The sequence below is a fragment of the Sphaerodactylus townsendi genome, linkage group LG16 (genome assembly GCF_021028975.2).
Source record: "Sphaerodactylus townsendi isolate TG3544 linkage group LG16, MPM_Stown_v2.3, whole genome shotgun sequence".
NCBI lineage: Eukaryota > Metazoa > Chordata > Lepidosauria > Squamata > Sphaerodactylidae > Sphaerodactylus > Sphaerodactylus townsendi.
Window position 1 is genome coordinate 19,221,495 of NC_059440.1, and position 21,524 is coordinate 19,243,018.

A 21,524-nucleotide genomic window follows, 5' to 3' on the forward strand; every position below is an offset into this window, starting at 1 on the left:
TGTCTTTGATAACTTTTTATTAGAAATGGCCCTCGGTACAGAACCAGAAGTCGTTTCGGTTTATAAATAACAGCAACGAAACACGGAGCCAAAACTCAGGAATGGCTCCTGGTAGCCTGAGCAAGCTTGGCTGGCTTCTCAGGGAGCACCTTTGCCCACCTGGCTCAAACGACAGTGGGATTGGGCCTGGTTTTCTTCGAACATGTTGCACATGGGCTAATAGCCAGAGATTCCCAGGCCCACAAGCACCCCCCTCTGCCCACCTGTGCCATTAGGGCTGCTTTCAAAGCTGCAAAGCAGGTAACGTGATCTTAGCCTGATATTGCAGCACGCTGATGTACAGATTTCATCCAAAGCCTCTGGCAGAGCCCTGCCCAGCCCAGCAGTGCTTGGCAGAGCAACCTGGGCTGGGCACAGTGTCCTGCTGGAATCACGGCTGGAAAAGGGGCATGCTTGGGCACCAAAGGAGGCGTATGGAACACTCCAGCACTTTACAGCCACGGCAGCCAAACCTCTCCCAGTCTGAATCCCAGCTGTGGAACACGTGCAACAAAAGCTGCCACTTCAACATTTCCGAAAGAGCACCGGAATCCTTTCCCTCATTGATTAGTCATCCTCCCCACCCCAATCTGAAATTAGGGGCAAAAGTTTGCAGCCTTTCCCATCACCTGCGTGGTTTGGATTACGGGTGACTGAAAATGGTGCACCCCGTTCTTTATAGGGTCTTTGGTAGGCTGGGCTGTGTGGCAAAGTGGAAAACAAGCCCCTGTTTTCTGCCCGCTCTGGTGGCACCGCGCAATCACAGTCTTTCTAATGCAGAAATCGAGAGATACAGAACCTCCACTCTGGATAAACCTCTACACCTCTAGTCCTTGTGGCTATGGAGGTGAACATGGGAAAGGTCAAAAGGTAAAGCTGCAGGAGTCAGAACAGAATTCCCAATTTGGTGGGGCAGGGGGTGAGTTCAAAAGACTGCTTAGCTTTTTATTCCTCCCTGCAGCTAGCATAAGCAGGGTTGCTTATTTTCATAACATATTGTTTGATTGGCATAATTTATTCAGAGAGCAAATCTGTGTCTTTCTGCTTGGGTTTTTCAAAGCGCAGGTTATAGCTGCACAGAAGGGCAGGTAGGGCTTCCTGTGCATTGGGATATGGGCTGTTGATAGCTTCCTTGCACCTTCCAAGTTTAGTGTGTCTGAAAGGGAGTAAGCTAGCGTGCTCCCTCCCCCCCAGACACTTACAAAGTGAGGGACGACTCCACCAACAAACCAACTGCTCATTCCTGAAAGCAGCGGAGGGGAGGGGATGTAATTCATCAGCAAGCCCAGCTTGGGGCAAGGATTTTTTGCCTGACATGCAACACCCTCCCTGTTTGCATTTTGTAACCCATTTTGTCAATAGCTAGTCTCAAGGAACACTTCCCTGGCATGGAAGTGAGGATTCAATGGCCGGTTGTGAGTCTTTGTAATGCTCCAAGAGGCAGTTTTTGGCACACGGCAGAGCAACTTCCAGGAACTTCAGCATGCAGTTGTGCTTGTCCCTGTCCAACATAATGAGGGCTCCCCTGTGCAGCCAGCTCTCCCTGCTTTGCTACGTAAGAAAGAGGATTAGGAAACGGTCCTGTTCCCTAGTCAGAGAACTGAAGCTGCCAGGTTCAGCAGACCCCATTCAGCTTCTATTCAGCATCCACTCAGTTTGCTTATTGGAATCCATTTCAGAGAATGGATCGGTTCTGGTTCTGGAGATCCTGCTTTGACCAGCCCTGGAGCCGTGCGCCTGACTTCCCGTCGGCTAGTACCGGCGTCCAGCCATATGGGAGCCTCCCCTGTGGCTGTCATGTCAGCGACACAAGCGGCGGAGCAACAGCAAGCGCCGGGAACAAGAGGAACGAGCCCCGTCCTCACCGTCACAGTCCTCTCGGGGCGGAGGAGGACCTTCCCGGCTTCATTCAAATCGGCGGAGGTGGTTGTAGAGGGACTGCACGTAGGTAAAGACGCACATGGGGTCCGGCTTGCGGCCCATCACCATCATGTCCTCCACTTCTATCAGGCGGTCACAATTGGCCATTTTCCTACAAAAGGAGGTAACTGGTCAGTGGCAGCCATACGCGGCAGGTCCAGAGAGAAACTGGGTAATTTGCAAAGGAGGGGAGCTTGATTAGACAGGCTGTCTACAAGGACGCCACCGTAAGAGGGTTTCCTTGGAGCCTTATTTCATCCCATTTCCCAATGGCACCTGTATGCTACAAATCAGCAATCCCCAACAATATGCTATAAATCAGCAACCCCTAACAGTATGCAACAAATCAAACCAGCATGCTACAAATCAGCAATCCCCAACGGCACCATGACACCTGCCAATGCATTTCCTAGTGCCTATTTGCTCCTTTCCCAAAGCACTGGAATGAGCCATTCCTGTCCTTCCTCTACCTCATGGGAACAGGAGGTGCTCAGAAGAATCCAGGAAGCTCACCTATCCAGGAGCACACATTGAGAAAGAACCGCCTCCATCACAAGAAAATACATGGCTTGGAACCTCCCAACATTCTGTGACTAGCCCCAGCCCTCCAATGGGAGCCTCCTAGCGGTGGTTCCCACCTCCCATTTTCAACATTCCAAAACCACACATAGACTCCACAAGAATGCACTAAATGCCCCCTTTTGAAAAAGGGGTTTTATGAGCTTGGTTTCACACTCTGTTTTTGCTTTGCTGATGTGACCCCCTGGGAATTTGCCGTAAACCAGCTGGCCAGCCGGCTATCTCCGCAAGGGCGATGGAATACTCACTCTGCCGTGGTGAACGCCGTTTCAAAGTTCTCCTTGTGCTTGGCAGGGTCGAGAGCGTTGTAATCAAACGCTTCAGGGAAAAATGAGTGGACGAGGGCGCAAAAAGCCATCCCGTCGCTCCAGCTGGACGAGAAGTTCTGCAGGTCGATATGCTGTGAAAAGGCAGGGGGAGGTCAAGCATGATTACTCCGACCAAATGAAAGGTTGCCGATCCCACTGGGAAGGCGCCCTGCCCTGAAACTGCGCAGGGCAGATGCTGCGGAGCTCTACCCCCACCTCCATTCCCATGAAGTCTCGAGCAGGAGGCCTAGCAGGAAACAGGCCAGGGGATTCTCTACCTTGTAGCCAATGGTTTTGGAGCGGCACCATTCCAAGAGGATCTGCTTGATGCTGCTTGCGCTGGCAACCCCAAAGCTCTGCGACCGTTTCAGCTTAGGCCTGACCTCCCCTTTGCCCCTAGACATAAGCAGTAGAAAGGAAGGTCAGAGTGCAAGCATTGCCTATTCCCGTGATGCACGTTCTCTCTTCTGCTCCCCAGTACTTCGGCTTGCATAAGAAAAGGTCATTGTGAGGAAGGGACAGAAGGAACAGCCCTGGGAGTCTTCAGCTGGGACTAGATGTCAACAGCACAGCTGTGTTTGTTCACAAGTGTCCAGCTGGCCGTCCTTCAGTTCCCGACATAACCATGGATGCCTCTGGCACAGGGACCCTGCGGAAGTGTCCGCCCGCCTTGGGGGTATCTTCTGCTTCTGTTCTTTCTCCACTTCTGGATATCTCTTGACATCTGTCAGGATAACCACACAACGCCTCTTTCCTTTTGCCAGCTAGCCTGGCCTCAAACTACATCTCCCTATTCTGGCAAAAACAAAACAAAAAACCTCCAAATACCTCTAGCTGTGGCTTGCTGATGTGCTAAACTATTCACACTGAGGCTATGTTGTGGTATGCACGTGTGTTTGGTTTGCACTGGCCTTGGTGCAGAACAGGAGATTACCAGCCCGTCTTTTAAGGAAGTTTGGCTTTGCTTACATAGTTTGCAAGAGTTATTATTCATCACATTTTTTTATCTTGCCATTCCTCTTCCTGTTTATGTTCCATTTCTCCCCTCCTCCATTTTATGCTCACAACGCTATGAGGTAGGTTAGACTGCAAAGAAGGGCCCAAGGTCACTCTGTGACCTCTATGGTCAACTGGAGACCTAAATTCCCTAGTCTTACTCCAGCATTTACACTATACCAAATAGTGGAAACACACAAGCTCTGATCCTGGACTTATCCAAATGACTACGAAAACTGTGTGGTGGTGGTGGTGGTTGTACCAGGGAATGCTCTCACAAACTTGCCCCCACCCTCTACCATTGTGCAGTTCTGCCCCAAACTCCATGCCGCTCTCAGAACCTTCCACGCCACCCCCAATTTAAGACTCCCAGAAGCCACATACTTTCCACGGTCCTGGTCAAACTTCTCAAAAAGCGCCTTCCTGGCCTGTGTTCCCGAAGTGCGAGGCAACGTCTGAGACCTCACCAACTCTCTCCGTTTTTCCACTGGCCGGTGGGCCGTCGGAGGCGAGGAATGGGATTTGGGGACTGTGTCCTGCTGGCTGGCGGTCACGCTGTACAAAAAATGATTAAAAAATCAACAAAACTTCCAGGAAAACAAAGCAGCGGCAGAAGATCTTAGAGTGCTTTACACAGAGGCATAGCTGGGCCAGAGTGCGCCAATGCACACTCAGTGTTTTCTGCCCCCGACCTCCATGGCGCCCTGCCTCCCTGCCCCGCCCCTTTCCTTAGTTCAGTTGGGAAAAGCGGCCTGTTCCCTTCAGGCTAAAAACGGCCTGCTGGGAACTACACTTCCCATGAGACCTGGGGCTCACAAGGTCTCCTGGGAAGTGTAGTTCCCATCCGGCCATTTTCAGTCTGAAGGGACGGGTATTAAGCATAGGACTTCTCAGACTGATGAAATACCCACAAAAGTCCAGCCTGCACTGTTTCATTAAGGTAAGGGGGGGTGCCACGGGGGAGCAGAAGGGGGGCGCGATTTTCTCTCCCCCCCACCCCCGGGCACGTACCCAGTGCAACACGCACCGATTTTCTTCCCCCCTCTGGTAGCTCCGCCTCTGGCTTTACAGAAGTCGCATAAAAGGAGAAGGTTACATGTGTGCATACAAGCCTGCATTAAGGTTCAGACAATTCCAGCCCCCACAGAAGCTGCTACTTGCCCATCCAAGAAGGCTCACCTCTCACTAGCTTGGGTTCCACCAGTCACTCCGTAGCTCACAGCCGACATGGACTTTGTGACGGAAGAGAATTTTTCTGCACAAGAAACAAAAGAAAGGAATGAGTTCCCTCCCGCCGTGTCCTTGGGGGACTCTGCTTCTGGATATTGCTATGTGCTGTAAAGTTTGCAATGGAACTTCTGAGATGGTGGTTTTAGACTAGATTAAATCATTCATTCACTGACAGTGGAACCAGGGAGCAGCAGTGGCGTAGTGGCTAAGAGCAGGTGCACTCTTATCTGGAGGAACCGGGTTTGATTCCCAGCTCTGCCGCTTGAGTTGTGAAGGCTTATCTGGGGAATTCACATTAGCCTGTGCACTCCCACACACGCCAGCTGGGTGACCTTGGGCTAGTCGCAGTTCTTCTGAGCTCTCTCAGCCCCACCCACCTCACAGGGTGTTTGTTGTGAGGGGGGAAGGGTAAGGAGATTGTAAGCCCCTTTGAGTCTCCTACAGGAGAGAAAGGGAGGATATAAATCCAAACTCTTCTTCTTCTATGTAGGAGGGCAGGCCCATGTATAGCTTAGGTCAGCCTAACAAATTCCTAGAGGGACATGTGGTTGCCCTTGGCCAGAAGTTTTTCTGCTGTGGTTTTGGAACAGCTGCCCTAAATGCTTGTGCAAAAATCTGGCTCTTCCAGTTTGGAGGTGCTGTAAAGTGGGAGATTTCCCACCTTATGAATACCTACACAGCTTGGAGGTGCTTTTATAGTTGTCTCTAACTTTGGACAGCTGAGTAACACCTGTGTCTCAAAGCCAACAACTTCACCAGCTAAACAACTGCAACCTATCCTGGAAAGACATGACCTGGCTACAGCAACCCACACTGAGGTCACATTGAGGCCTGACTGCTGTAACGCGCTCTGTGTGGGGCTGCCTTAGAAGACTTCGGGGACACCAGATGGTCTCGCCACATTGCTGATAGAGACATGCTGTAGTGATCATTACCACTCCTGTACTAAAAGACAGTTATGGTTTTGGGCACAGCACAAAGTGTTGGTCAACTTTTTAGGTTCAACACCATTTCCTGCAGTATGAACCAGCCTGTCTGTTACAACATTGTACAAAGAGCCTTCTCTGGGTGGGGCCCCCTTGGAGAGGAAGCAGGCAGTGGTGACCAAGGCTAGGAGCATCTCAATAATGGTGCCCAATCTGAGGACTCTCCCTCCTTCAGCTTGGACTGGCATCTATTCTGTTTGAGCAAAGGTGCCCGGCAGAGGGTTGTTTATGTTGCAGTTTTTGACTGAACTCATAAATTTGGTGTGTTGAAGGACAGCCAGCTACTTTGAGCAGAGTCCCTAATAATAATAATTTGCCATCAAGTCACCACCAACCCAAGACCATGGAGTTTTCAAGGCAAGAGATGAGCAGAGGTGGTTTGGCAGTATCTGCCTCTCCACAGCAACCCTACGCTTCCTCGGTGGTCTCCCATCCAAGCACTAACCAGGACTGACCCTGCTTAGCTTCTGAGATCTGACGCGATCAGGATAGGCTGGACTACCAGGCTGCTAGCTGACTTCTTAAACATCTAAAATCGCTGCAAGGTGGTCAGGTTTATTCACAGCTCATCTGAATCAGCTCGTTTTAGTGATTAAGAAGAATGACTTTACATATTTGCAAGATAGCTGCATTCAACGCTGGAGAAAGTAGAAGATAAACAGCATAAAGAAATGGATGTTGGCAAAAATCTAAAATCACTGCAAAAATCACTGGTCCCTTTGGCCCTTCCTCCAGACTAGTACATGCATTCGTCGCCAAGATGCAGCCCTGGAAACAGCATTTTGGAGGGCCATGAAAGGGGGAGCAAAACAAATAATCTTACCTGAGGTGATGGAGGCGCTTGTCCGAACAGAGCTTGAACTCCAGCTTTTCACAGCACTCACTGTGGGTAGGGAACAGGAAAAGTAACTAACTTCCCAGTGTGTTTAAAATTTTGTTCAAGTGTGTAAATTTGAGATTTTGGTACAAAACAGAATTCTAACACATGCAACTTTTCTCCTGGGCGGACCTTTCCAGCTGGCCCTCAAGCAGGGTAGTACTTTCATTTGCATCCCACACTCCTCTGACCTACTGTCAGGATACTGCCCCACACTGCAGCAAATAATTGTCTCAGAGGTAGGTGGTTTGGGGTGCAGCAAATTGGTTGCTGAAGAAGGCACTGCATGAGCAAACAATATCCAACAAGCATTTGGGAGCGGTTCCTCAGTTATGCCACCAGCGGAGGGATTGTGGGACCATTCCGGCTGGCACCTTGTGGACAAAGTGTGCCTAGATAATATTGTCCCTTAAATATAGCCTCACTTTTACAGACATCAGCCTACAGGCCTGGCTTTTCCCATCAGCAGTTCCATAATGCAAAAACCCTGTCCTTTCAAATTTCTCCAGAGGCTACCTTTTCCTCTCTACAGCAAAGCCCTGACGACATCGGATCTAATTTCTAATCCCCTCCAGTAGTTTTTTGGATTTAGTTTATTGAGAAAATGAGGTGTGGAAATCCCCTCCCGCTGCAGCTGTACTTGTTCAGTTTGTTACACTAACACTACTGCCTAGAGCAGAGTTACACCATCCTAAACCAACTCATTTGCAATAGATTTATAAAGATGCAACTCCACTTGGGATCACACTGTAATACTGCCTGGGAACATCAAAGGGGAAATTACCCCCATACCTAAGAATGTACCAACTCCTTGTCAAGGAGAGAGATCAGAAAGCTTCTGGGGGGGGCAGGGGGCGGGTTGCAACGAACCAGGATTACACCTGTTTGACTCTCCCTTTGGGGGCCCCTTGCCTTTTCACCTGCTTGATTTGACGTTTTCGACACTGCTTCACTGTGGCTTTTGTTCTGCTGCCCGCCAGGGACGCTCGGGGCGGTCGGCTCCCCAGAGGTTTCTCCTGAAAAAGTTTCTGATACTCTGGTTACCGAGGTAACCGGAAGGTGCGGCATCCGTGAGCTCACAGCTGGAGCGTGTGCCTCAGGGGGCGCGTTAGGCGAGCGAAGAGGTGAGGCTGGTTCCGGAGCAAGCTTCGCCAGGCCTGAAAATTAAAAACAAAGCCAGTAGGGAGACATGTGAGAATCCAGCGCCTGACTGTGCTCTACATTCACTCTACATTTATTTTTAAAGGTTCTGTTTCACTTCTTTCTTTTTTTTTTTTGCATTTGTCTTCTGCTACAATGTCGCCGTTTATGAACATTTGTGGAAAACACAGCAGCAAAGCGGCACAAAAACTCCATCCCGACTTGCAAGAGTCGCTTTCTTCACACATGACATTTTCCAGTTCAGGAATTCAACTGCGAGCCACAGAAAAGAAGGGCCACTTTCTCACATTTGAATGGCCTTTTGCTTCGTGTTTACAATACAACAGAAAAAAAACCCTAGTTGTGGCCTTTTAAAAACTTTTCATTAACTTTCTGAGAGGTTTGGGAAATGTTTTTAAGCAAGCCTTTATTGGCATAGACAGCAGTACAACAATAATAAAAACAGATTAAAAAGCATATACAATACAGGATATACATGTTAGGACGAAGGAAATCTACTGGCATTTAGTAATTTCCAGAAGAAAGTCTGCCACTATCCTACAGAGAGAAGGATCAGGGTTGTCCAACAAGTAGTGTAATCTAAATAAATTGGGGAGATCGGGTAAATGTAAAGGAGTGAGATTCACATACTTGGATCTGATTTCCTTGAATCTGAGACAGTGAAGTAATTGGTGGGCCAGAGATTCAACTGAGCCATCGTTACATGGGCACAATCTTTTAGCCTTTTCTTGCTTATTAAATCTGCCATGTAACAAGGCAGAAGGCATAAAATTAAACCTGGCGAGCATTATGGCTCTCCTTTGAACAGGGTTTATTAAGCAATACAGGTAGTGTGCCAAGTGGCCATTTGGGAAATGTATACCTTGATTTTAAAGTCAAAGGAAGGTGTGATAAACATTCAAAATCCCAAACAACAATATAGGAAGCCACCAATTGCGATCTCCTCTTCAGAACAGAAGTGGGGATCAGAGAAAGCATGGTGACAGAGCGGTATCCTGCACCCCGCGCTTGGGAGGAACCTTGCAATAACATTTACGAGCCAAGTTGTTTCATCACTGCAAAGATTGTATTGATGTTCTCAAGTCTGGGACCCACCCCAATTCAAGGGTTCAGAAAGCCTGTCCATTTCACCTGAAGAGTTTTTCGTCTTACTTCCTAATGGTTGATGTCCGTTTTCAATTATGGGGAAATCAGAAACGTTCTTGCTCTCCGAGTCATTCTGATCCTCCAAGTCCAAACTCTGGAAAAAGGGATAACAGAACATGAGAAGGGGGGGGGCGGGGGGGGATGAAGATTGAATATATTGATTATGCAGAATGAAAACTATCAGGCAGCAAAAGATTCAACCAGCAGAGACACCCAGGTCTATGTTGTTTATTCAAGCAGCCTCTGTTTGGAGATGTTCATCCATGCAACAAATACACTAAATTGCCTGATCAGCTCCAATACTGCTTACTCAGACTAGCAGTGGTGCTCCACTAGGAACAAAAGACCTTTTGCGTCCAAAACGCCTGTCCTGATCCACCACCTCTTGTATGTAAGGAGATGAGAATGCATGGCACAGTTCACCACTTAAGCATCAGTTCAGAATCCAGTACAGAAATCGTATCCCTCAGTGGAGTGGATGACAGGGACGGAGAAAGGGGGGGACTGCGCCTGGTGCGTGAGTGCGCCCCACGCCCCTCCAAGCCCCAGGAATACCCCGCCCCCATAAGCCTCTGCAGGGGCGTGCTCCTGGTGCATTGCACACACCCCTGTCCCCTTGGCGCTACGCCACTGGTGGATGCTAAGCTTAAACACACTTTTCTTCCAAACCAATAAGGTCCTTCTACTTTAGTCCTTAGAAAAGAAACCTTGCACAAAGAGATCAATCTTCTGATGCGACACCCAGTTGTGGACTTCGTTCCCTTCAGTGATACACAGAACCAGGAAGGTTGTTGGCAGCAAGGAAATACCTTGTTTTTGATTTTATCAGATCTCAGGAGCTAAGCAGGGTGAGTCCTGGTTAGTATTTGTATGGGAGACCGCCAAGGAAATCTAAGGCAATGGCAAACCACCTCTGCTCCTCTCTTGCCTAGGAAACCCCACAGGGTCAATAAAAATGGGGTGTGACTTGACAGCATTCTCCATCATGTCATCTTTTAACTATTCTTTCCAGTTATTGAATTACGAACTTAGCTGCTGTGCGTCTGTCTTGATTTTTTTTAACGAGAATTTTGATTTTAGTGACTATTGATGTAAATGTGCGCTTCCTTTGTTGTTGTTGGAAACTGTGTGGAGAACTGAATGGGTCACAGGCAGGGTCTAAATATATCATTTAGAACATGTTAAAAATATACAGCGTGAGAACCCCACAGTAGATCTGTGTACAATCACCGCAGGAGAGGAAGAACGCTCAGGCTTCTTGCCCTCGTCCCATTTTAAGACTCTGCAACTCGGAAAGGCAGGGGGCTCTGTGAACTCTCTCCAGGGGTGGAATCAATGCATCTGCTATTCACTGATTTATAATAAGGCTCTTACTATACAAGTTTGCCAATGATCACACGCTGGAATTCACTACACCATATACTCTTCTGAGATCTACCCTGGGCCCCACCAAGCAGACATGTTGCAGGTGTTCCTGGTTGAAATTCAAACCCCCAGACGCATTGTTAGATCAGGACCGCAAACCTTCTTCCCACACTGTTTTCCTGACTTAGAAATGGCCCCACAGAGCTGCTATTTGTATCATTTGGGAAACTTATGTTTACTGATGGTCTCTATGTGTAAGTTTACCGAAACAGGCTGAGAGTGGCTCCCTAAGACCATTTCAAATTGGAAAACAATGCAGTGTAATATAGTGGTTGTTCTCTAATCTGGAGAATCGGGTTTGATTCCTATCGTGTTTCCCCGAAAATAAGACAGTGTCTTATATTAATTTTTGCTCCCAAAGATGCACTATGTCTTATTTTCAGGGGATGTCTTATTTTTCTGTGTTCTGTTCGTCGGACATGCTTCCAAACAAAAACTTTGCTACGTCTTACTTTTGGGGGATGCCTTATATTTCACACTTTCGCAAAACCTCTACTACGTCTTATTTCCCGGGGATGTCTTATATTCGGGGAAACAGGGTAGCTCCTACACACGAGCAGCAGACTCTTATCTGGTGAACCAGATGTGTTTCCCCACGACTACATTCCTGCTGGGTGACCTTGGGTCAGTCACAGTTCTTTGGAACTCTTTCAACCCCACCTACCTCAGAGAGGAAGGGAAAGGAGTTTTGTAAGCCCCTTTGAGTCTCTTTACAGAAGAAAAAAGGGGGTATACATCCAAGCTCCTCTTCTTCTACATGCCAAGCAAATGCTCTTGACAGCACCAGGATGACTTGGCTTTGTATACTGGAGCGACAAACTGTGTGGTGACTGCTTGCCACCAAAGCAAAGGTTTGCAGACTGGGTTGCTGAAAGCAGTACAACATTCCAAGGAACTGAGTTTCCCTGGGGCATATTAGCAGCATACCTATTCTAAATTAAGCTTCTTCTGCGTATTTTTCCGAACGTGCGGGGGGCCCCAGAGGGAACTGTTGTCTGACGGTTTGTCAACCAGGATTCTAGCCTCTGCTTTTAGGAGAGGGAACGGTCTTATTGACAATTTTGTTTGTTCGAGATCAGGCCTCGGGGATCCCCGCCAGCAAAGGACTTCTCAGACTAATGAACACACACAGAAATCCATAGCAGGAAGGTCTCTTGTCAAGGAGCTATCACAGCAAACACCAAGCTTAAACAATCCAATCGGCCCCACCGATCCAGCGCTCGATTTCTTTCTTGCCAAAATGAAAACACAGCTGCTCCTCTGTGACTGTCGAGCATCCTGGATTATCTGTACGGAACAGGCACTGACGGTGTTTCTGGTTCCCAGCAGTCAACAGGCAGCCTCGGCCAGATGTTAATTTAAAAAAGTCCACACCAATGTAACGCTTTGATTTGCAAATATGGCTTTCATTCGCCTCTAAACAAATGGAACTGCAGATTGAGTGGAATGGGGTCTGCTGTTGATGGACACATCCGAGGACTTTTGGGAGTCAGTCACATGGTGCTATCAAAAGTCCAGTTTCTCCACCAATAGTGGTCAGGAAAGAGGTCAGTTATGTACCTGGGTCTGTATACAGACATAACCAGAGTAGCCTCAGTGGAAGCTTTCTCACTTTGTTGTGTTCAAATGAACAATTTTCTCACCATGATCATGTTCAGGAAAAGTGGTTCTGCTGATTTGCAGCGGAAGTGGTGATTTACCTGTGTTTGTGACGTCATTGATGGTCTCCCATCCAAGAACTAACCAGGGCCAACCCTGCTTAGCTTCCAAGATTTGATAAGGTTAGGCTCGCCTGGACTATCCAGGTTGAGGCATTCATTGAAAATGCTGGGGGGAAGAATTAGGACTAATAAAAGGAAACACTTCTTCACGCAACGTGTGATTGGTGTTTGGAATATGCTGCCACTGGTGGTGGTGATGGCCACTAACCTGGATAGCTTTAAAAAGGGCTTGGACATATTTATGGAGAAGTCGATCTATGGCTACCAATCTTGATCCTCCTTGATCTCAGATTGCAAATGCCTTAGCAGACCAGGTGCTCTGGAGGAGGAGCAGCAGAAGGCCATTGCTTTCACCTCCTGCATGTGAGCTCCCAAAGGCACCTGGTGGGCCACTGCGAGTAGCAGAGTGCTAGACTAGATGGACTCTGGTCTGATCCAGCAGGCTAGTTCTTATGTTCTTATGAGGCACCTCACTAGTGAGGGGTCATAATCACTTTTTGCTCTCTCTTTCGTCAGAGGGACATGACCTCAAAACATCGTAGATGCTGCCAATTAGTCCTTTGCATAGTCATCTCTTCTCTTGCCTTGAAAACCCTTCAGGTCACCATCATGCAGCTGTAACTTAACAGCCCTTTCCCCTGCCACCATTGAAGTTATCTGATCTGGAAGCAGCAATCGATTCATAAGGTCTTGCAGCTCCCTGAATCTAGATTGCATGGGTCAGAAAGGAATGCAGAAAAAAGAAGAATGCACCAAATATCTGCACTCCTACAGTTCGAATCCAACCCAGAGGTCTTTGTTCGAGATTCTGTTTATAGGATTCAACCCCCAAAGTAGAAGATGCAAAAAGGATTTCCAAGCATGGTAGAACTTTCTCTTCATATCCGGGATAAGAAAAGCAGAGGGGGTGGGGTGTTAGTGGGTTCTGGCAAAACAAGGACAGGACAGTTACTGGAATGTATTGTCGAAGGCTTTCACGGCCGGAATCATTGGGTGCTGTGTGGTTTCCGGGTTGTATGGTCGTGTTCTAGAAGCATTCTCTCTTGACGTTTCACCTGCATCTGTGGCTGGCATCTTCACTATCAGATCCTCTGAAGATGCCAGCCACAGATGAAATGCTGTCAGGAGAGAATGCTGCTAGAATCTACGATCATACAGTCCGGAAACCAGGCTCCCAACTGTCCCTGGAGATGCTTTCCATACTGTCAACAGATGCATGCCGAGAAGAGCGGACTCAAAGCTGTTATCATAAAATGGACTACTGGCTTCTGCACATGCAAGAGCAATCGTCAGATACTGAACCCTTGAGTAGCCTTTCTTGCTTGGGATACAAGTGGGACGGGGGGGCTATCACAGAAGCCACAACGCCAGAGCTGACAGCAGCCAGCCAGACTTGACCTGGTCTGAATTCAGTTCCCAAGTGATGTCATCCCAAAGAAACAATCTTAAGGCTAGGCAGGAAAGAAAAAACAAGCAAGATCCAAGCCAACTGTTTCCCCATCTCTGTCCCATCCCTTGATGGAAACAGAAACACCAAAGGGAGTCTTGGATGATGTCAGAAGGCCCCCGCAGACTGTTAACCATTACCAACTAGTGTGACCCCATCTTGAAGGAGCTTGAGGAGAACAGGGCTGGCTCTGCCGTCACGTGTCCTGAGTTTCCAAGTCAGCCTGACCTTTTTTTCAGTCCGGGACAAAAGGTTTCGCTACCACTCCAAACATGGCACGTGTCCCGTTACATGATGAGGCCACAGGGCTCATATTCAGCCCTCGCAGCAAAGCCCTGGCAAGCTCTGACCACCAGAAACCCACTCGGGATCACCAACGCTGCAGCGGATGCGGGAAACAAAACCCAGACCCCTGCGCGAGAGCCAAGCTGCAGCTGCTCGGCGTGATACAAGCCAGCGCCGCTCTGCACAAAAGCGATTCATCTTCATGATGGAAATGCCGGCCGTGGTGGAGCCTGATGGCAGTTTAAGACAACTCCAGCTGCAAGCGCTCTTCTCCCCTGTCCCCGGAGCGGTTGGGAGGCCCAGCTGCCGGGATGACGTGACTGCTAAGTAGTCATGACAGCTCTGAGCGAAAGCCGCCTGGAACACACCACACCACCGGCACGCTGCCTTCACTTGAACTCAAACAGCCGTGCCGGTTTCCTACCATCGAGGAGTTAGGAGCAGCAGCTGCTTGGGGGAGGGGGGACGGGGGTAAAGGGAACGCTCTGGTTATGGAGATATATAAACGGAGACGCAAGCTGCGCCAAGAAGTGGACGCTGACCTGGATTTAGAGGCTGGCGGCGCAAAAGCAGCAGATGCTGCTCGACGACTCAGATGAGATCTGTCCAGCACCCTCCCCTCCACCACCCCTGCTGCTGATCAGGCACAATTGAGAGTATTCCCCCCACCCCCACCCCAAACATACCTTCCAGTCCTGTACTGGTGGTGAGAAACCAGCTGTCTAGACTGCAGAGCCCATGCTAGAGGACTGTCCGTCTGCAAGGCTTATTGGGACAAGCTGAGGTAACCCCACAGGTCCAGACAAGGGGAACAGGGAGCCCTAAATATAACCCCAAATGCAACCAAATGAAAAAAGGCTGGAGCGGGTCCTACAAGGCATTTGTTTGGTTTTGGAAAGCATTTGCAGTGCTTGCTTACAGCGCAACTGAGGCCTTTCAACAAATCCTGGTGGCACAGCTGCTACCAAGGGCCTGTTTGCATTGTTAGCTGTGCTCTACCAGATGTATAACCATGCATCTGGACTGGATCCAGGTTCAAGAGACCTACAAGAGACAGAGTCAGCTGTCCTGGCAAGAACAGGGACTCCCGAGTCACCTCTTTTTATATCAGTATAAGGGTTATCATCTCTGGTTAATTATGCAGCGAACGGCTACAAAGAAGGAGCCCCATGATAATAAAGTCAACGCTCATGACCCGAGTTCAGTCCTGACGGGAAATCAGTTTCACATAGCTAACTCAAGGTCAACTCAGCCTTCTCTCCTTCTGAGATCGGTAAAATAAGTTTGCCGATGAGAAAAGTGTGGACAACTGGAAGTGGTAATGGGAAACGCAGTCTGCCTAGTAAGTGTTGTGATATTATGTCACACTACGGGTGCTTGCACAGGCGACTATCTTTCCCTTTCCCTAATAGCTACTGGTGGGGCAGTATCTCGTTCTCACCCTCACTTATCATCTGCTTCAACGGGGAGGGGACCCGGCCGTATTTATGCTAGTCTAGAAAGAAACCCCCTGCCTCAAACGTGCATGCTGACCAAAAGCCAAATAGGTAGTGACCCAAACAGACTTTGGTGTTTGCAACATCCCCTAAAGTTGTGCGTGGTGACATCTTTGGTTTTTTTAGGGCCGTCAGTTTCACAGAACCAAAACAACTCCAGGAAGTCCATGCCTAACTAACATACGGAGTTTGTTTATGCAGGATGTGAGTGCGGTCGCTAGCTTAGATGGCTTTGAAAAGAGCGTGAGACAGTTTTGGAGCGCAAAGACAATGATATCAACAACTATCCACCAGGACAGCGTAAGACAAGCCCCTGCTCAGAAACAGTCTACCACTGGATCCCAGCTTCGGGAGATAATAAAAAGAAGGTGGCTAGCACTTTCATGTCCTGCCCTTTGAATTTCCCAGAAGTACCTTGATGGTCAGGATGCTGGGAATAGCTGGGCCCTTTTATCAGCCCTGCAGCACTCTCCCTACATCCGTACTGCCCATTCAAAGAATCATAGAGTTGGAAGAGACCACAGAGGCTATTGTCCAACTCCCACCATGCAGGAACACACAATCAAAGCACTCATATGTTCATCCAGCCTTAAAAACTGCGAAGAAGGAGACTCCACCACTCTCCGAGACAGTGAATTCCACTGTCGAACAGCCCTGACAGTCAGGAAATTCTTCCTAATGTTTAAGTGGAATCTCTTTTCCTGCCCCTTGACCCCATGACTCTGGTGTCCTGGTCTCTAAGGCAGCAGAAATAAGCCCTGGCTTCATATCTCTGCATACCGTTTCCGGGGTTGAACAAAACCAACTTTCTGGCCCCAAGGATCTGTTGGATGTGTCAAAAGAGTGCCCAATATATGCAATCTGTTGGCAAGATGTTAATACTCGCATCCCCCAGCCTTCAATGTAGGAAGGGTTGGCACATGCTCTCCAAGAGAACAAACTGATCTCCCAGAGGGAACTGCGTGGCTCTCTCAGCTACCCAGGTTGGGTAACTCTCAGCTGCTTCGAGGAGAGTGTAGCTCCGTAAAAAACTGGAACACAACACCTGGGCCAGACACTCAGTCGTCTATTTAAAGAGGCTGATGAAGTTGTTTGTCCCTAAAATTGGCCTTGTCTCTCCCCACCCCCCAAGCCTCTTGATTCCTATACTAGTCAAAATCCGAGCACAGCTCCCGCGTTTCCATGCCTTGAAACAGGAGCAAAAATACCTTCCCCGTGTCTTCTTTTAAAAGGGGCCGATCTGTTTTAGAGTCCTTGAATAAATTAAAAAAGGGAGGAGAATCTGAGCATGTGCAGAGTGCCCTTCCTTGACTGTAGCTAGCTAACTTGATTCTATCTGGGGCCATGCATCAAATGTGACCCTTCCATCAGCCAAAGATCTCATCCTGGGCCAAAGCTCGATGTCAAGAAGAAGCTCTCTATGAGCCCAGACTGTCAAAATCTCCTCCAATAAACGTCTGTGTTTCAAAGCTCCACAAGAGAACCAGCCTTTCCCATCTGCGACTGGTGGGGACCACTGAGGTCTGTTTCATGGATAGGAAGGTTGATTCTGCACATGCTCAGATGCAGTCTCCTTTGCTATATCCCTGGCACCAGAAACGGACGATGTTTCCGCTCAACCCAACTCCAAGAATCTTTTCCAAGGGGAATGCTGTAGGATTGAAAGATACTTCCTCTCAATAAGCCTTACAGCACCCAAGTAGGCCAGAGTTAGGTTCAAACCAACGCCTTCCCTTCCCCACCACGCCGCAGGCAAAGGCATTCTGGGAAGGCACCTGCAGACCGATCAGCTCCAGCAAGCCGGTCAAGTTACAAGATGGAAGCAGCTCTTCTCAATGGTTTAACTTCTCCAGGGTGGCACCAGGGTTTCGGAGCGGTGCCTCAGGCCACCCCCATCCACCCAAGATCTCGGCCCAAAGAAAAGGGGGCTGATTCTGTTATTCAGCAACCACAGGGACATGTTCTGCACACGCTCCAGGGCGCGTCTGAAACTTGTCTCTTAAAATGGGGGGGGGGGGGTTTCAAACGTGGCATTTTACTCAGATAAGAGACTAAGGCAGATTCCCCTGACCTGACCTTTGCTTTCAGGCTGAGCAAAAGCCTCCCTCTCCTCTTTGTTCCCAGCAAGGGAAGGGTCAACGCCTCCTTTTTCCTTCACCTCCCCCCAAAGTTTTCCACCAAGCCAGGCAAATAAGGCCCCCGCCCCCAGCTAAGGTTTTCTGAACGAGAGTTCAGCCCGGGCCTCTGAACGTGGGGGCGTACAGAGAGCGAACCCCGCCTCTGCCTTTTGTAGCCCCCCGATGGTCTTTAATAGGCACCGGGTGTGTGTGGGGGGGGAGTCCTTCTCCCCACCCCCCTCTCTATCCAGCAGCGGCTCCACAATGCAAACAAGCGCCTTGCACGGCAGGCGGGCCGGTTTGGGAGGCGGCGGCGGCGGCGGCGGCGGCGGGGGGCGAGGGTAGAGGAAGAAGAGAAAGCCGCCCCTGCAGAGCTCCCCAGCAGCCGCCCCTCGATTCTCCCAGGCTTGCAACCGGCTCTGCCACGGAGGCCCGCTTCTGCTCGGACCCCCACCCCGAGACCCCCGCCCGGCAGCGGCTGCCCTGTCTCTGCAACCCACTCGATTCCCATCCTTTCGCTCACTGCTAGAGCACCTTGCAAGTTGCAACTGCGGGCTGCTTGCAGAGGCGATGCAACAAAAACCCCGTTTCACAATCTAATCAAACAATCTAAAAACCCCGCCAGAAATGCCAGCAGGTTCTGATCGACCGATTGCAAAGAAGGGAGCCGAAGCGAAGAGTCTGCGGGGGTCTCCTTGGCTGGCAGCAGGGCGGGGACGGGGACGCGGAAGGGGCCGAGCCCCGGGCCTCGTGGCTGCCCTTCACAGACCAGGTCGGGGGCTGCCTCTTACCTGGCTCTTGGTCGACAAGGCCAGGCGGGCGTGGCTGGAGAACCGGGCGCCGCCGCTCAGCCGGCCCGGGGGCGCGCCGCCCAGCTCGCCCGTCCCGTCGTCGCTCAGCCCGGCGGCGCCGCGGAGGGCGTCCACCTGCCTGGCCAGGCGCTCCACCTGCGCCCGCAAGAGCCGGTTCTCCTGCTGCAGCTCGGCCACGGTGTGGGCCAGGGGGCTGGCCAGGCGCAGCACCTCGGCCACCTGCCGGTCCACGCCGCTCTTGAACACCTGGATGTCCACGTGGATCTCCCGGACGGCGCCGCGCAGCGTCTCCTCGTAGCGGCCCAGCGCCTCGCACACCGTCTGCGCGTCCTGGCTGGTGAGGTCGGCGAGGTCGCCGGCCGACGGCCGCGCCGTGCTCAGGTCCATGGTGGCCCGTCCGAGGGGGCGCCCCTCACCCGCTTGCCCACCAAATCGGCCCCTCCGGTCCCGCCCTCCGGAGCCCCCCGCTGTGGATCGGCTCGAGCAGCCTCCAGGGATCGCACGTCCAACAATGCTGCGCCTGGCTCGCCCGGGCCCCTTCGCTGGCGTCTCTGTCTGCCAAGCCGGACTTTGCTTTTTATAGACGGCTGGGCGGCGGGGGGGGGGGGGTAAGTGGGAGGGCGCGGGAGGGAGGGAGGGAGGCAGCTGCGGCTCCAGCGCCTGGCTGGGGGGTGGGGAGAGAAGCGAGCGAAGGCGCCGCAGCAGACCCTCGACGAGGGGGCTTGCCCGGCTGCTACTTCGCAGACCTCGGGGGAGGAACGCGGATGGAGAGGGGAGAGCAGCGTCCCTGGGCTTTCTTTCCTGCGCTGCCGGGGCGCGCTGCCAAAGCAAACAGCCCTTATCGCTCCCTTGGGGGGCGGGGGCGGGGAGAGGAAGAGGCGGCCCGGGGTCCTGGGAGCGTCGAGGGGTGTCAATACGACCCGCCTGGAGTTGCATGCAAACAGTGGGAACAGAACAGGCAGCGCGTCTGGGTTGGCCTTTCACGCATCTTCGGTGGGGGGGGGGGGGGCTGGGGTGATGATGCTTGACTTTACAGGTAAGGTTTGGTTATTAGCCAAAACCTGCCTTTAGCCTCTTAAGCAGAGGATGCCTTGAAGTTCTCACAACAGCCCGGCAGGGTAGACCTCTGGTACACCAAGAATGGGCAAGGTTGGGACAGGCGGCACACGTGGCTTGGCTTATGCATCTTTGGTTGGGGTGATGCTTTACTTTGCAGGTAATGGTTGGTTAGAACACAAAACCTGCATTTGGCCTCTTAAGCGGGGAGGGGGAGTGCCTTGAGGTTTTCACAACAGCCCTGCAGGGTAGACCTCAGTTACACCAAGAATGGGCAAGGTTACCCCGGAGAACTTGGAGGGGAGGGTTTCAACACTGTCTCCTTAACAGGGAAATTGTTCCAGTGGTTCTTAGGCTGATGCTCTGGCAAACGGGGTCTGAAGCACTGTACAGAATATTGAACTGGTTATACTATCCTTGTTTACTGCATTTTAGACTACAGTGATCAAAAACGGATGTGAAGGTGGAAATCACAAGTGTTCCCTTTTTTTTTTTGCCCTCCATTCACAGCTGGCTTATGACAACCCTGCAGGGTGTTCAAGGCAAAGAGACTTTGGGAGGTCGGTAGTTTGCCATTTCCCATCCCAACACTTGCCAGGGTCGAGGCTGGAGCGTGTGTGACTGGCCCGAGAACACCCAGCAGGTTTCCATGGCAGACTGGGGATTCAAACCTGGATTTCCCAGATCCTAATCTAGCACCTTAACCGCACCACACTGGTTCTCTCGGATGCTCCTTGGGGCAGGGGATTTAGCGGAGCCAAACTGGGATGGAAACAAAGCAGCTTTCTCGAGAAACAGGAAGGCTGCCAAAGCATAGCAGGCCACGCTCGCTTATCCTCTGAGACATGCGGCTCCACCCATAATTTAACACCCATATAATAATTCCAATTAGACACCGGGGCTCCTGCAGCTATGGCAGGCAAGTAGACCTGTTTGCACATGGTATTTTGCTCTGGCAGGCAACAACCTTTCTGCTTCCAGTCCTCAGCGATCAAGCCCTGAATGTGTATGTTTTCAAGTCACTTCCAATTCATGGCGACCCTCTGAATCAATGTCCTCCGAAACGCCCTGTCCTCTATCGTCAACAGCCTTGTTCAGGTCTTGCACTTTCAATCCACTTTCACAATTGTTTGCAAGTGGATTTTGCTATTCCGCACAGTGGCAAAGGGCATGGAAAGTGAATTGAAAGTGCATTATTCTGCATGTGCGGAAGGGGCCTGAGACGTCCTTTATCAAGTCACTCTGTCTTGTAACTTGCTTTTTTTTTTACTGCTTTCAACTTTTCCTAGCATTGTTGTCTTTTCCAGTGACTCTTCTCATAATGCAAAATTCGGTACTCAGTTTAGTCGTTTTAGCTTCTAGACAGTTCAGCCTTGATTTGAGCTAGAACCCATATTTGTTTTGGGGTGTTTTTTTAGTGGTCCCCAGCATCTTTAACACTCTGTTCCAATACCACAATTCAAAGGAATCTACTTCCTGTTAGCTTTCTTCATTATCCAGCTTTCACAGTCATACATAGTAATAGGGAATAGCATGGCCCTAACTACAATTCCATAACAGTGGTGTGAACTGCTTTGGCAATCCCTAAACGGCCTTGTTTTTGATACCCCTTACCTAAAGAGAGAATGAGATGGTACTAGACAGTATGCCCCTCAGTGTGGAAGAGGTAAAATGGATCACACCACTGCCAAACGCATACAGTGGGTTTCATCTTTGAATGTCCCTCTCTGCCAACAGAAAACTAGCATCGCTGGGAGAAAGGCTGCTTGCTGGGATAGCTTTCTGTCTGCAGAGAGATCTTCATACAGTGTAGTGTTCTGAAACGTGATTCCCCCTCCTACAGCCCAAAGCGATGTAGCCCATTTCTGTCACCTCATTGTCCAGCAGGTGTGAACCAAAATAAGACAAAAGCCCAGGGATACA

At 50.3% G+C, this 21,524-nt stretch overlaps 1 protein-coding gene across 3 annotated transcripts; it reads right to left on the reverse strand.

The window, feature by feature from the left end:
- On the reverse strand, positions 1–19,286 carry SMTNL2 (smoothelin like 2). 3 transcript variants are annotated; one of them, XM_048518891.1, is made up of 9 exons: positions 18,525–19,286; positions 9,228–9,336; positions 7,856–8,092; positions 6,882–6,941; positions 5,022–5,097; positions 4,227–4,397; positions 3,125–3,242; positions 2,787–2,938; positions 1–2,071 (listed from the first exon to the last, which is right to left on the reverse strand). In XM_048518891.1, exons 1-9 carry the CDS (start codon positions 18,930–18,932, stop codon positions 1,945–1,947), a joined length of 1,458 nt encoding a protein of 485 aa, XP_048374848.1. In that variant the 5' UTR covers positions 18,933–19,286; the 3' UTR covers positions 1–1,944. The 3 variants fall into 3 exon arrangements, with proteins under 3 accessions (XP_048374848.1, XP_048374847.1, XP_048374849.1); XM_048518890.1 differs by having other exon boundaries at positions 9,192–9,336; XM_048518892.1 differs by having other exon boundaries at positions 9,249–9,336; positions 18,525–19,102.
- Positions 19,287–21,524: the final 2,238 nt, after the last annotated feature.